The sequence below is a fragment of the Eurytemora carolleeae genome, unplaced genomic scaffold (genome assembly GCF_000591075.1).
Source record: "Eurytemora carolleeae unplaced genomic scaffold, Eaff_2.0 scaffold1120, whole genome shotgun sequence".
NCBI lineage: Eukaryota > Metazoa > Arthropoda > Copepoda > Calanoida > Temoridae > Eurytemora > Eurytemora carolleeae.
Window position 1 is genome coordinate 104,119 of NW_019397073.1, and position 13,567 is coordinate 117,685.

Genomic DNA, 13,567 nt, shown 5'->3' on the forward strand with positions numbered 1-13,567 from the left:
ATCTATCTATAGATCTAGCCATTTATGTATAGATGTATCAATATATATATATATATATATATATACCTATTTAACTAATTGCTGTTTAACCATATACGCTTTAACAAACCAAAACCGCTTTGAAAACTCAACCATCAATTAAGTTCTAGTTCGTCCAATTATATTCCGAAAAATATATTTTAAAGTATGTTTGATCGCATTCGGGGGAGTGGGGGTCTTCGAGATTCAATTTTATCATTATTTGATATGATAATTTGGGTAAAAGCTATTAAAGGATAATAATATGCTTAAATACTCAAAAAATAGCAAACATTCAAGTATTAAAAATGTTATATTTACACTGATAAAAAATTTCGGATTGATATTGAGAATGCGACAAATTATCGTTTTCCTTAGCGATATCTCTACTGTGCATCCGAAAATTTTTATCAGTGTAGCGGAAAAAGAAAACAGGAAATTTAAAAATTCCAGGCAGAGCTGGGTACCCAAACTTGAAAAAAAAGCTACCTGTGCGTTAGTTAGACCTAGATGAGCAGCTATTTCGTCCCGATCAGCGGGGGACAGGTATTTTTGGTAAAGAAATCGTTTTTCTAGCTCGAATATCTGATGATTTGTAAACGCAGTTCGAGATTTTCGTTTCTTCTTTGGAGGAGCTTTGTTCACATAATTCAACTGAGCTCGTTCCATATCTACAAAATTATAAATATAAACAAGAAACTTTAAATAACTTTATGAAAGTTGTGAAATTAAGATTTTTTTGGCACAATTCGTATGTGATCAGAGCTGGGAACTTTTGAATGGAATATCCTTAATCCCGATCGGTTAATTAATCTGGAAATTAATAACAGGAGGAGAACAAGCCTTATTTAATCTCGAAATTAAGAAAAAGAGTGGATCAAGCATTAATCCCGATATCCACCATTTAAAAGTTCCCAGCTCAGTATATATAAAGGCAACTGTGTACGGTGTATAGGGGGGGGGGGTGGTTCAGATTGAAGCTGTACTTAAAATAACAAATTTATTAATTTTCTAGAAATAAAATGATGTTTTTTATAAATTATGTATGTATAAAGATAATGTATTTCTCTTGGCAGTTTTATGTTCAATATTTTAAGTGAACTAGAAATTACAAGTTTTTAATTACATTTATGTATAACTATGTAATATGTAAAAATATTTATTCACACGATAGATCATTCCGATAGAAAACCCTCCAAAGGATCACGATAAAATGAAAACCATTCAAATAATAATTACTAAGGAATTGAGTCTTTGCCACAAACTTTGATTTTTTAATCCCAATACATTTTGGAAACCAATATCGTAAACTTGATTTATGACAAATCATGAAATCTGTTAGATTAAATAAACTTAGGGGGGATTATTCAAGGTTTTCAACATCAAGTTTCAAAGATATAAGGATACTCTGAGTTTTTGGTGCAATTTCTGGCTGTCCAAAAAAGAGCAGTCTGTCTATGAAGATACACGGAAAAGTCTGTAAAATTATAATTTCCCCGGATTTCAAATATTGTGTTCTGTTAATTTAGAGAAAATTTGGTAAGTGCTGACTTATCTCCGGTTTAAGTGAGTTCTGCTAGTGTCTCTAGTGTATAGAACGGAGTTATCACTTAATTATTGAGACTTTATTGAAAACATATGTGCACTAAACAAACACCCCCCCCCCCCGCTCTTCACGGAGTAAGGATAAATATTTTCTACACAAATATAACCTTTGTTTAATTTTAAAATGAAATGTATGTTAAAAAATGTTTAAATTGATTGAATAAGGGATTACATTTACCCCTGTATATATTGGGCGCTTAAATTTTTAACCGATTTTTCGGGAGGGGGGGGGGGCTGGGGATATTAGATTAGATACCCCTTTAGTTTGGCGGCAAATAGAACATATGATTTTGATTTATCAGCTAAAATAATTTGATCATTGAAATAATTGTACAGTCTAAAAGCTTATCAAAAAACTAAAAAATTTCAAAAAGTTGATAGCAAGCCAAAATAAATATTGTGTGTATAACATTCTTTGAGGGACAATATTCTTTTGATAAAAGTGTTATTTCCCCTCACATTGTATTTACAAATTTAGACAAGATGGCGCCTCAGATATGAGAAAATCGTCCATTTTTTGCGCGAAACTCCGCAATATTACAAGAAACTGAGCTAACAAGTCTAAATCTGAAAATTGATCATGACACTGCTCTTTTAGGTCGAGATAAAACAAATTATCAAAGTAAAACAGGCATTTTAGAAGATTAACTATAGCCCAGTTTGTAAAACAAGGACAAAAACTTGAATTTTGCAAGATCATTGTATGAATGTAAGTTGCTAAAACATATGCAATCTTACTTGTGCAATTTTTCGATGAAAAATGTCAGTATATAACATGAAGAAGCCATTTTCCGGTAGCAGTTCGCAAAGTATTTGCAAAAAACCTTCCGCAATTTGCAATTAAGTCATCAGAAAATTAGATTAAAAATTGATCAAACTAAATCAAAATTACACATTTCAAACATCAATTTTGTAATTCATACTTCATGTCAAATATGAAAATACCCGTTTATTTTTATAAATCCCCCCACCCCACACCCCATAAAGTTTCATAGATGTAGCCCAAAAAATCATGTTTTTTAAACTATATGTAGTGAATGTTGTCAGCTCTTTAGCGTTTTTTAGCTTATTTCAGGTATTGGTATCCTTCAGAGCATAGTACTTTGATATTTAAGCTATAGCAAAGTGATAATAGCTAGTGTTTAGTTTTAAAGTATAGTGGTTGCGAGCTAGCTACAGTTCTATTAAAATGTTGTAGTTAGCGTTTTTAAGCTATATTGGCAGTACAGATGCCTGCTAGCTAGCTATCTGAAATGTTAAAGCTATATTTTAGAATAGATGTTTGCTAGATAGTTTGCTATCTGAAATATTTAAGCTGTATTGCAGTATAGATGACTGCTAGCTAGCTATCTGAAATGCTTAAGCTATATTAGCAGTATAGATGCCTGCTAGCTAGCTATCTGAAATGTAAAGCTATATTACAGTATAGATGACTGCTAGCTAGCTATCTGAAATGCTTAAGCTATATTAGCAGTATAGATGCCTGCTAGCTAGCTATCTGAAATGTAAAGCTATATTACAGTATAGATGCCTGCTAGCTAGCTATCTGAAATGTAAAGCTAGATTACAGTATAGATGCCTGCTAGCTAGCTATCAGAAATGTTAAAGCTAGATTACAGTAGATGCCTGCTAGCTAGATATATGAGATATAAAGCTATATTACAGTATAGATGCTTGCTAGCTAGCTATTTAAAATGTTAAGCTAGATTACAGAATAGATGCCTGCTAGCTAGCTATCTGAAATGTTAAAGCTAGATTACAGTATAGATGCCTGCTAGCTAGCTATCTGAAATGTTAAAGCTAGATTACAGATTAAAGTATAGATTGAAGAACACACTGATAGAAAATGTCAATCAATGAGAGCTGAGAGAACTAGACCGAAGCTAATATGTCAATTTAGTTCAAGTCACAGAAACTCAATACATTCATTGTTCCTTCTCTCTTGATGTTCCTGTTCTCTTCTGTTCTCTTCTGTTCTATTCTGTTCTCTACTGTTCTCTTCTGTTCTCTTCTGTTCTCTTCTGTTCTATTCTGTTCTCTACTATTTTATACTGTTCTATTCTGTTATATTCTTTTCTGTTCTCTTCTGTTCTCTTCTGTTCTATTCTGTTCTCTACTGTTCTCTTCTGTTCTCTTCTGTTCTCTTCTGTTTTATACTGTTCTATACTATTTTATACTGTTCTATTCTGTTATATTCTTTTCTCTACTGTTCTATTCTGTTATATACTGTTCTTTCTGTTCTATACTATACTATACTGTTCTATACTGTTCTCTACTGTTCTATTCTGCTCTATACTGTTCTATTTTTCTATACTAATCTATTGTTCTTCACTGTTCTATACTGTTCTGTACTGTTCTCTACTGTTCTATTCTGCTCTATACTGTTCTATTGTTCTATACTGTTCTATTATTCTTCACTGTTCTATACTGTTCTTTACTGTTTTATACTGTGCTATACTGTTCTTCACTGTTCTATTCTGTTCGGTACTGTTCTCTACTGTTCTCTACTGTTCTATTCTGCTCTATACTATCTATCTGTTTGATTCTGTTCTATACTATTCTTTACTGTTCTATTGTTCTGTACTGTTCTATACTGTTCTATACTTTTCTTACTGTTCTATACCGGTCTATACTGTTCTATACTGTTCTATATTTTTCTGTTCTTATCTATCTATCTATCTGTTTGATTCTCTCAGCTACTGTCATATTAAAATTTGTTTTATTCTATCATATCTTTTTTGTTCTGAATTACACTTTTTTTTCTTTTTCTGTTCTTTTTGTTTTATTTTGTTCTAAATTATACTTTTTTGTTCTTTTTCTGTTCTTTTTGTTTTATTTTGTGCTAAATTATACTTTTTTTGTTCTTTTTCTGTTCTTTTTGTTTTATTTGTTCTAAATTATACTTTTTTTGTACTTTTTCTGTTCTTTTTGTTTTATTTTGTTCTAAATTATGCTTCTATTTTTGTTCTTTTTCTGTTCTTTTTGTTGTATTTTGTTCTAAATTATGCTTCTATTTTGTTATTTTCTGTTCTTTTTGGTTTATTTTGTTCTAAATTATGCTTCTATTTTTTTCTTTTTCTGTTCTGTTTGTTGTATTTTGTTCTAAATTATACTTATTCTACTTTATAGTAAAATAGTGATATATAAATTTAAACAAAAGACCGTCATTAGTAAATCAGCATAATCACAATAATTTACTCAAATAGTAAACACCTTCACATTCATCAAAATGAATATATAAATATATATATGTTTATTATGAAAAATACGTTCAACCTGTTATAGACAATATTGACAATTATAGACAAAATTTGCACGTTTAGTTCAGACAATAAAGACAACATGCTCTTGTTTAATATAGACAATAAGACAATCATAGACAAATTATATATCATCAAACAAAGACAACTTTTTATAAAATTTAAACATTAGACGGTCGCTGTAGGTTGTATCATCTTGATAATTATGTGGAAGAAATTTTTGTTTTTTTATCTTGAAAAGTGTTTATTTCTGAAAATTTCTTTGATTAAGTTCTCTAAAAATATTCCGCAAGTCAATTTGATGGAGAAACCAGGATTGGAAAATAATCAATTTTTAAAATTAAAAATATCGACTTCTCATTCAGTTTTTGTCATACAAATATTTTATGGGTACTATTGTGCATAGAACATATAATTAGATGGTCAGTTTTAACTACATCTACAATTCCTTTAAATAGTGTGGACAATATAGACATTAATAGATAATCACAGACAATATAGACATTAGTAGATAATCACAGACAATATGGACATTAGTAGATAATGACAGACAATATAGACCAACCACAACCAATGACGTTGCAGCGAAACAAGCAATGCCATATGTAGCTTTAAATCAATATAAAACCACATAAACCAACACAATCATAAGAAACCATTAAATAAATCTATCCATTTACAAGTATATATATATATATACAAGCTGAAGTGCCCGAAGAGCAAAAATATCAGAATATCAAATGCCAAATTTTTTTAAGTCGAATTTAGAAAAATAAAATGATTTTTTAGGCCTACGTTACCCCGGGGTACACAAGGATTCCTTAAAAATTGTCAGCCCAATCGACCCAGACCACGGGCAGCCGTAGTATATTTGAATTTCCGAACCGGGTCAACCTTTCCGGTCCCAGTTTGTACTGTACCTAGCTCTATGGACAGGACTAGCCGGTGCAACAATGTTGACGCGGTCAGGCGCTATGCTTCATAAAGGTTGAATTTACTTTTACTAAAGGGGAAGAGGTGCGTGAGACGTTTGGCCAGCTACAGCTAATATATGTATGCAAACAATTACATAGATATGAGCGAAGAGCTTTCTTATGTAGATAGACATAATCATATCTATATATATATAATATATATGTATATCAATTATAAATTATCTTAAGCAATCTATATATTCATACTTTTAAGCTAAAACGATAATTATTTTAGATATTTTTTTTATCGATTTAATCAGTATAATTGGAAACTTCTTGCACATTTTACATAAACATTTTAAATAATAATAAACCTTTTTCATTCATTTCTTAGATCTTTCCCAAAATACAAGATTTGTTTGGTCCAAGATATGGTTATTAACGTTTTTAATCCGGAATTAAGTGCCTTGCTACAAACTCAGAGTTAATATTTACACCTCAATGTCGTAGAAACCTTATAAACTCTATTTTAAGAGTTGCACGTCTAATTCACAACGGTAGTTAAACTATTATCTCCTCAAGAATAAATGAGATAACCTTATTTACCCTCTCAGAAAATTGATTATTTTCCGCTGTTGTTTCTCTGAAAAAAAGTTACTTGTGCTTTTGCATTTATTCTTAATAAACAATGAAAGCAATTTTAAGAATCAAACACTTTTCGAGGTAGAATAAACCAACGATGTCTTCCACATTATTGATTAGATAGAAGGTTAAAGAGTATCGTCGTGAATCGGACATGTCACCCTTTAAATGATGGGTCACCAGATATTACGTTGACAGACCCTTTAATTTAAAAAAAATTTAATTGTTTTACCTGACTTGGCTTTTAAAGCTTCAAAATTCGATGCCATATTGAAAAGTGCGTCTAAAGGACTGTCCCCCAGAGATTTTCGTCGATCCCCAGATTCTCTTGATCGTCCTTCCAGCCGATCCCATGGCCGGACTATTGAGGGTTGAGATCGCTGGAGCGCCGCCGTTTTATGAGATAAAATATCGTCAATACAAAATGATTTTACGCCCTTCTTCTTGGTGTGTAGAGACGGAAGCTGTCTTTGTTCATCCTCATCTTCATCCTCATCATCCTCGTCAAGATCTTCGTCATCATCCTCATCCTCCAGTTCTGTTTTAAATTCATAATTTATAAATATTTATTTAAAACCAGAGTACGTACAATCTGAAGATGCAAATTAATATGATAGAAGGATACTAGGAAAATTTGATTTAGTTCAAGCAAATTATTGTTATAAAGATTACAAACAAAGCATTGCCAATTGCCATAGATTTTCAATCAAATAAAAACTTCATGGCAAAAGGCTAAAGTCTGAATCAAACAAACGTTAATTCTAAATTAAATAATACTGTAATTTTTTGTTAAAAAATCTAGATTTTAATTATTTCAAAAACTAGATTTTTTATGCAGATAAAACCTAGTTTTTAATCAAATGAAACCTAGTTTTTACATCAAATAACAACTAGGTTTTTAATCAAATAACACCTAGTTTTTTAACCAAATTAAAACCCGGTTTTTTTTATCAAATAAAACCTTTTTTAAATCAAATAAAATCTAGTTTTTCAACTAAATAAAATTTAAATTTGATTTCAAATAACAACTAGGGTTTAAATCAAATGAAACCTTTTATTTAAATAAAAATATTTTAAACAAAGACAAACTTGCTTTTTAATCAAATAAAATGAAGATTCTTGATTAAATAAAACCCAGACTTAATCGAATAAAGCCAAGATTCTTAATTGTTTACTAATTTTTTTTAATCAAAGCAAATCTAGTTTTTTTTATCGAATAAAAACAGTTTTTTTTTATTAAATAAAAGATGTTTTTTATCAAATAAAAACTGTTTTTAGCAAATAAAAGTTTTTTTTTTATCAAATAACAGCTGTTTTTCTTAAATAAAAGCTGTTTTTTTTATCAAATAAAAGATTTTTTTATCAAATAAAAGCTGTTTTTTATGAAATAAAAGCTGTTTTTTAAATAAAAAACCCTGATTATTTATCCAAAAAATGTTGATTGTTTATTAATCAAAATCTATTCAAGATTTTAATTAATTAATAATTTTTCATAAAAAATGTCTGAATTTTCCTTGTTTAATTTTCATAAATGAATCTTCGTGTTCATCACTTAACTCCTCGCTTGTTCTTCTGTAAAATAAATTCTCAATTTTAAAATGTTTTTTTTCTTTTGTTTGAAAAGTCCACTTGAGTGTTAAAGGAGGTCTCTACCTAGAGAACCCTATATAATTTAGATAAGACAAGAATGAGATATAATCTGAGGAAATATTACATGTTTCATGTCAACATATTTCACTTTAAATTCTAAACTTGAGAAATTTATTTTCCTTAGGTCAAGAGGTCGGGGACCTATAGGTTCTACACGTGAGACCTCCGGGCTTCCAACTTCTAAAAATTCACGAAAAATGATTTTTTCAAAAAGTTTTTAAAAAATGACAGAATTTGATAGCTATTTTTTTTACTTGTTCCATTGAGTTTAAAATAATCTTTTTCTTGTGTTTATTCTCATTTTTCATTCCTAGTTCTTCATCTGATTCTTCCATGTTGTCATCTGACGGAATAAGATCCTCTGAAGGGGGTCTTTTAACCCCATTCCCTCCTTCTCCTTCCAACCGACATCCTTCTCCTGCTCCTTCCATCCTATACGCCTCTACTCCTTTACTCATTGTCATCATCTCAACCCGATATCATAGCATTAACATCAAAACTTATGATTATTTGTTATTGTTTACTGTTTACTGTACTGCACTGTATGCTCTGCACTATGTGAGTTTATGGCGAGGTAAGGTCTAGAACTGAAGAGTCTTGTTTTCTACTCCTAACAGCATCTTATTAATTACGGCCGGGATCCACGGCTCTCTCTCTAACCTATCAACGGGTAGTTTGCCCGAGCGCGGAAACTAGTCCTGGTTAGCCATTCTCGTTGACTCTGAATTGGCGGGCTAACGACCCAGCTCGTCTCTCATTGGTCGAATCCGCCGCTCTGTATTCCAACCCTGGCCTCTCATTGGTCGAACCCACGGTGAAATCAGTGAATACTTCATTTGTAGTTCCAAGCCAAGAAAACGACTAGATTATATGGTGGGTTATTACCCTCCCCCCCTCTCTTCCTCACTCCCCCAAACTCCCCATCCCCCCCCCTCTACATGCTCGACTTTAATGCAAATTGGCTGAATTTTTCTTACTTTTGAATACTTGGAACAATTAAAAGTTTTCGCTGGTTCTAGTTCTTCTAACTAATCATTTTAATAAATTGAAGAACTTAGTTCATTATAAATTACAGAGAACTAATTAACGATAAAAAGGGGACAAGCAGTTACTTTGTTCAGACCAACTAACTCATTCAACAACTACCTTTTTTCCAGACATGTTTTTTCAATTCCTGTTGTTAAAGGGACTGTGAGGAACATTTTCAGGGACTCTCCATTCAAAGATTAAGATGCCCAATTCACAACGGTACCCTTGAAAGCTTTTTCTGATCTTAAGTATGAATTCACACTTGTATGCCGATTCCATTAGCACCTGATCCAAACAGTGTTCAGTCATTTGTTTATTGTCTATTCTGAACCAATAGAATTAGTATGGCGGTAACATCTATCTTTCTATCTATCTCATTATCCAATTAAGTTATGAATCCTTAAATCAGCGCTAAAAGTAAACGGAAACATTTACTTCTACTGAAACTATAGTGAATTGGATTTCAATGTTTATAATTTTGAAAGCTGATACATCCTGCATCCTTGTTTTTTTATTTAAAAATTGATAATTCTTATACAGCATAGGTAAGGTCAAGATAAATTATATATACAATCCTTTCAAACGTTAGACTTAATACACATTACACCAAAACATAAATTCGTTCAATCGATCGTTAGTCCAATTGATATGACACCACAAATGCGGGAAAATTAAAAACCGATTTTTCAGAAGCTAAAGAGCGCATCTCTTATCTCTAGAAATGAATCTAAAGACAAAATTAGTCTTAAGATTAGCAAAAAGAGAGGTTCAAGCGTTAATCTCGATATCCACCATACTAAAGTTCTGGTTTAAAATTCAGCGATCCTACAGGAATTAAGTCTTTACCAAAACAAGATTGTTTAATTCTCATATCTTTGCAACACAAAGTCGTACACTTTAGATATTTCAAACTATGATTTCTCTTGGTTAAATAATCAAAGTATCAGAAGTTTCCTCCATCAGGTTGCAAAGATATAGAGATATTAGGATATAGTTTGTGACATAGACTCTTAATCATTTTCTTTCATCTTTTCTTCTTTTCTTACACATAACATATCAAGTGACCCTCCATGCAAAGATGACAATGCCCGATTCACAACCGTACCCATAACAGCTTTGTCAGATCAAGCATGAACTATATATCAAGGTTTATCATTTAGAAAAATGATCTATTTCCAATCATGGTTTCTCTTCAAAATTAACTTGCGTATTCTATGTATAAGAAGACATATCGGAATTATCTAAATTAAATACAGAAAAACAACAATTTTCTCCTATTCTATTATTTTTGAAATTAAAGTAGCATCTTTTCTTCTTAGTTTCTAAATATTTACTTCTATTCTACTTACATTACACTTCTTAGTTGCTAAATATTTACTTCTATTCTACGTACATTACACTTCTTAGTTTCTAAATATTTACTTCTATTCTACTTACATTACACTTCTTAGTTTCTAAATATTTACTTCTATTCTACTTACATAACACTTCTTAGTTTCTAAATATTTACTTCTATTCTACTTACATAACACTTCTTAGTTGCTAAATATTTACTTCTATTCTACTTAGATTACACTTCTTAATTTCTAAATATTTACTTCCCTTCTTCTTACATTACACTTCTTATGGTTTCTAAATATTTACTTCTATTTTACTTACATTACACTTCTTAGTTTCTAAATGTTTACTTCTATTCTCCTTACATTACACTTCTTAGTTTCTAAATATTTACTTCCCTTCTCCTTGCATTACACTTCTTAGTTTCTAAATATTTACTTCCCTTCTCCTTACATTAAATTCTTAGTTTCTAAATATTTACTTCCATTTTCCTTGCATTACATTTCTTAGTTTCTAAATATTTACTTCCCTTCTCCTTACATTACACTTCTTAGTTTCTAAATATTTACTTCCTCTTCTCCTTACATTATACTTCTTCGTTTCTAAATACCTATTTCCCTTCCATTTTCCTTGCATTACATTTCTTAGTTTCTAAATATTTACTTCCCTTCTCCTTACATTACACTTCTTAGTTTCTAAATATTTACTTTCATTCTCCTTACATTACACTTCTTAGTTTCTAAATATTTACTTCTCTTCTCCTTACATTATACTTCTTCGTTTCTAAATACCTATTTCCCTTCTTCTTACATTACACTTCTTAGTTTCTAAATATTTACTTCTATTCTACTTACTTTACACTTCTTAGTTTCTAAATATTTACTTATCTTCTCCTTACATTACACTTCTTAGTTTCTAAATATTTACTTCTATTCTACTTACATAACACTTCTTAGTTTCTAAATATTTACTTCTTTTCTACTATACACAACACTTATTATAGTTTCTAAATATTTACTTTTCTTCTACTTACTTTACACTTCTTAGTTTCTAAATATTTACTTCCCTTCTTCTTACATTACACTTCTTAGTTTCTAAATATTTACTTTTCTTCTACTTACATTACACTTCTTAGTTTCTAAACATGTACTTCCATTCTACTTACATTACACTTCTTGGTTCTAAATATTTACTTCTCTCCTTCTTACTGTCTTACATTACACTTTTTAGTTTCTAAATATTTAATTTTATTCTCCTTACATTACACTTCTTAGTTTCTAAATATTTAATTTTATTCTCCTTTCATTACACTTCTTAGTTTCTAAATATTTAAATCTATTCTCCTTACATTACACTTCTTAGTTTCTAAATATTTAATTTTATTCTCCTTACATTACACTTCTTAGTTTCTAAATATTTACTTATCTTCTCCTTACATTACACTTCTTAGTTTCTAAATATTTAATTTTATTCTCCTTACATTACACATATTTATTCATAAAAATTGCTTTTGCTTTATCTTTTAAGTCTTCATCGTTATTTCTGTGTTTTTGCTTTCTCCCTAAAACACGTGATATTGTGTTGGAGCCTATAGCGCTGTGTGAATGTAAAACTATACATGCATTGTGCATTGAGCTAGCTCGTTCGAAAGTTCTGAGAAATCGTCGCAAAATCGTGCAAATCTTAGATTGAATACATGTTGAGATACATACGTATACTTGCATTTGATCCTTAGAAATTCTTAAATTGTAGTATATACAGTGAATCCCAGATATATGAATACATAACAAGAGTTTTTATAATATCGTATCACATATTTAAGTTCAAATGCCGCGGAAAAAATGAGTTTAATATTGATATATCAATTGCATTCATATTTCAGGGCTATTAATTTACATTGAATTAAAAAGAAAAAGAAGTTTCTGTAGAATTATCAAAAAACTTATGACGGTCTATGTATTCATACATCTGGAATTTACTGTATCTTATTTACAAAGATTAAATACAATACTTTTAAAAAATTTGTTAATTTTGTAAAGAAAGGTATCATCCTTTAGCTGTCATAAAATGATGGACATCTAAATAAATTTAATAGAGAGGGATTTCATTTTTTAATCCTCTGTAGATAGAACATTGTGATGTGATATCCGAGTGAAAATACACAAGCAAAATTCGACTTTCGAAAACTTTAAAGGGACTGTAAAGGAAAATGAAAGAGGGTATAGGATAAAGCCTGAGAATCTCAGGTTTTGAACAATACTTATAAGGCATCTATCTTATATTTCTGTCTCGAGAAATTGATATAAAACTTTGTCAAAATTATACCAAAACGGACATATGACAGATTTTGTATAAAAGTTGTAGTATTAAATAGATCATATTCAACAATTACGCAATCTGAAAACGATTATATCTCACAGGAGCCTGAGAATCTCTGGTTTGCTCATATTATAATTTTTTTAATTTTGCATTTTTGATAGCTAGATATAGTTTATAATATTATTAAATATAGTCCGTATAGTCCGTATAACGTCACAATAACTATTGTTAATGAGAAAATTGGCAAAATTGAAAATGGGCAATGAACGATTCTTCTTTTAAACATTGCCTGTTATATCGTAGTAGTGTATTATTATGCTAAGAACGAATTCCGCGGCAGTTGCTTCTTTACTGGTATTGAAATCCAGATGATACTAAGATTATCATAATCTGTTCTTTACTGAAAACGATAGGCCCATTTCTTTTATGCTAAAAAATTTCTGTTTGTATATCTGATCATAACTCATGAACTTCTTGGCCGATTTGCCACAATTTAGACCCACATGAATTTCAAAAGCTTGGTTAGAATCTATGTTAGATCTCCAGGCACTTCTGGGGTCCTAAGCTAGTTTATAAATAAAGTGAATTTTAATTAAATGTTTAAGTAAATTCTTTAAGCTTCATTATAAGAGATCTGAAGAAAAGTTTGGCGACACTAAATTAAAGTTTTGAGGCAATTGACTTATTCTGCTTTCTGTTGGACCGGAAATAAAATATTTAATTTCAACGCATTTTCATAATTAGGCCGAAATTAACGTTGCATGAGTACACTTTATTTGCATAAAGCAGGTA

General features: G+C 30.2%; 1 protein-coding gene across 1 annotated transcript in view; it reads right to left on the reverse strand.

Annotated features, from left to right (window-relative positions):
• The window catches only part of LOC111711627 (transcription factor LBX2), a 10,264-nt gene extending 1,717 nt beyond the window's left edge, over positions 1–8,547 (reverse strand). Inside the window, exons 1-3 of the mRNA XM_023486017.1 lie at positions 8,438–8,547; positions 6,672–6,988; positions 508–689 (exon numbers count right to left, since the gene is read on the reverse strand). Of these exons, the coding sequence (XP_023341785.1) occupies positions 508–689; positions 6,672–6,988; positions 8,438–8,547 (609 nt within the window). The remainder of the gene's footprint in view (positions 1–507; positions 690–6,671; positions 6,989–8,437) is intronic.
• Between the last annotated feature and the right edge of the window lie 5,020 nt (positions 8,548–13,567).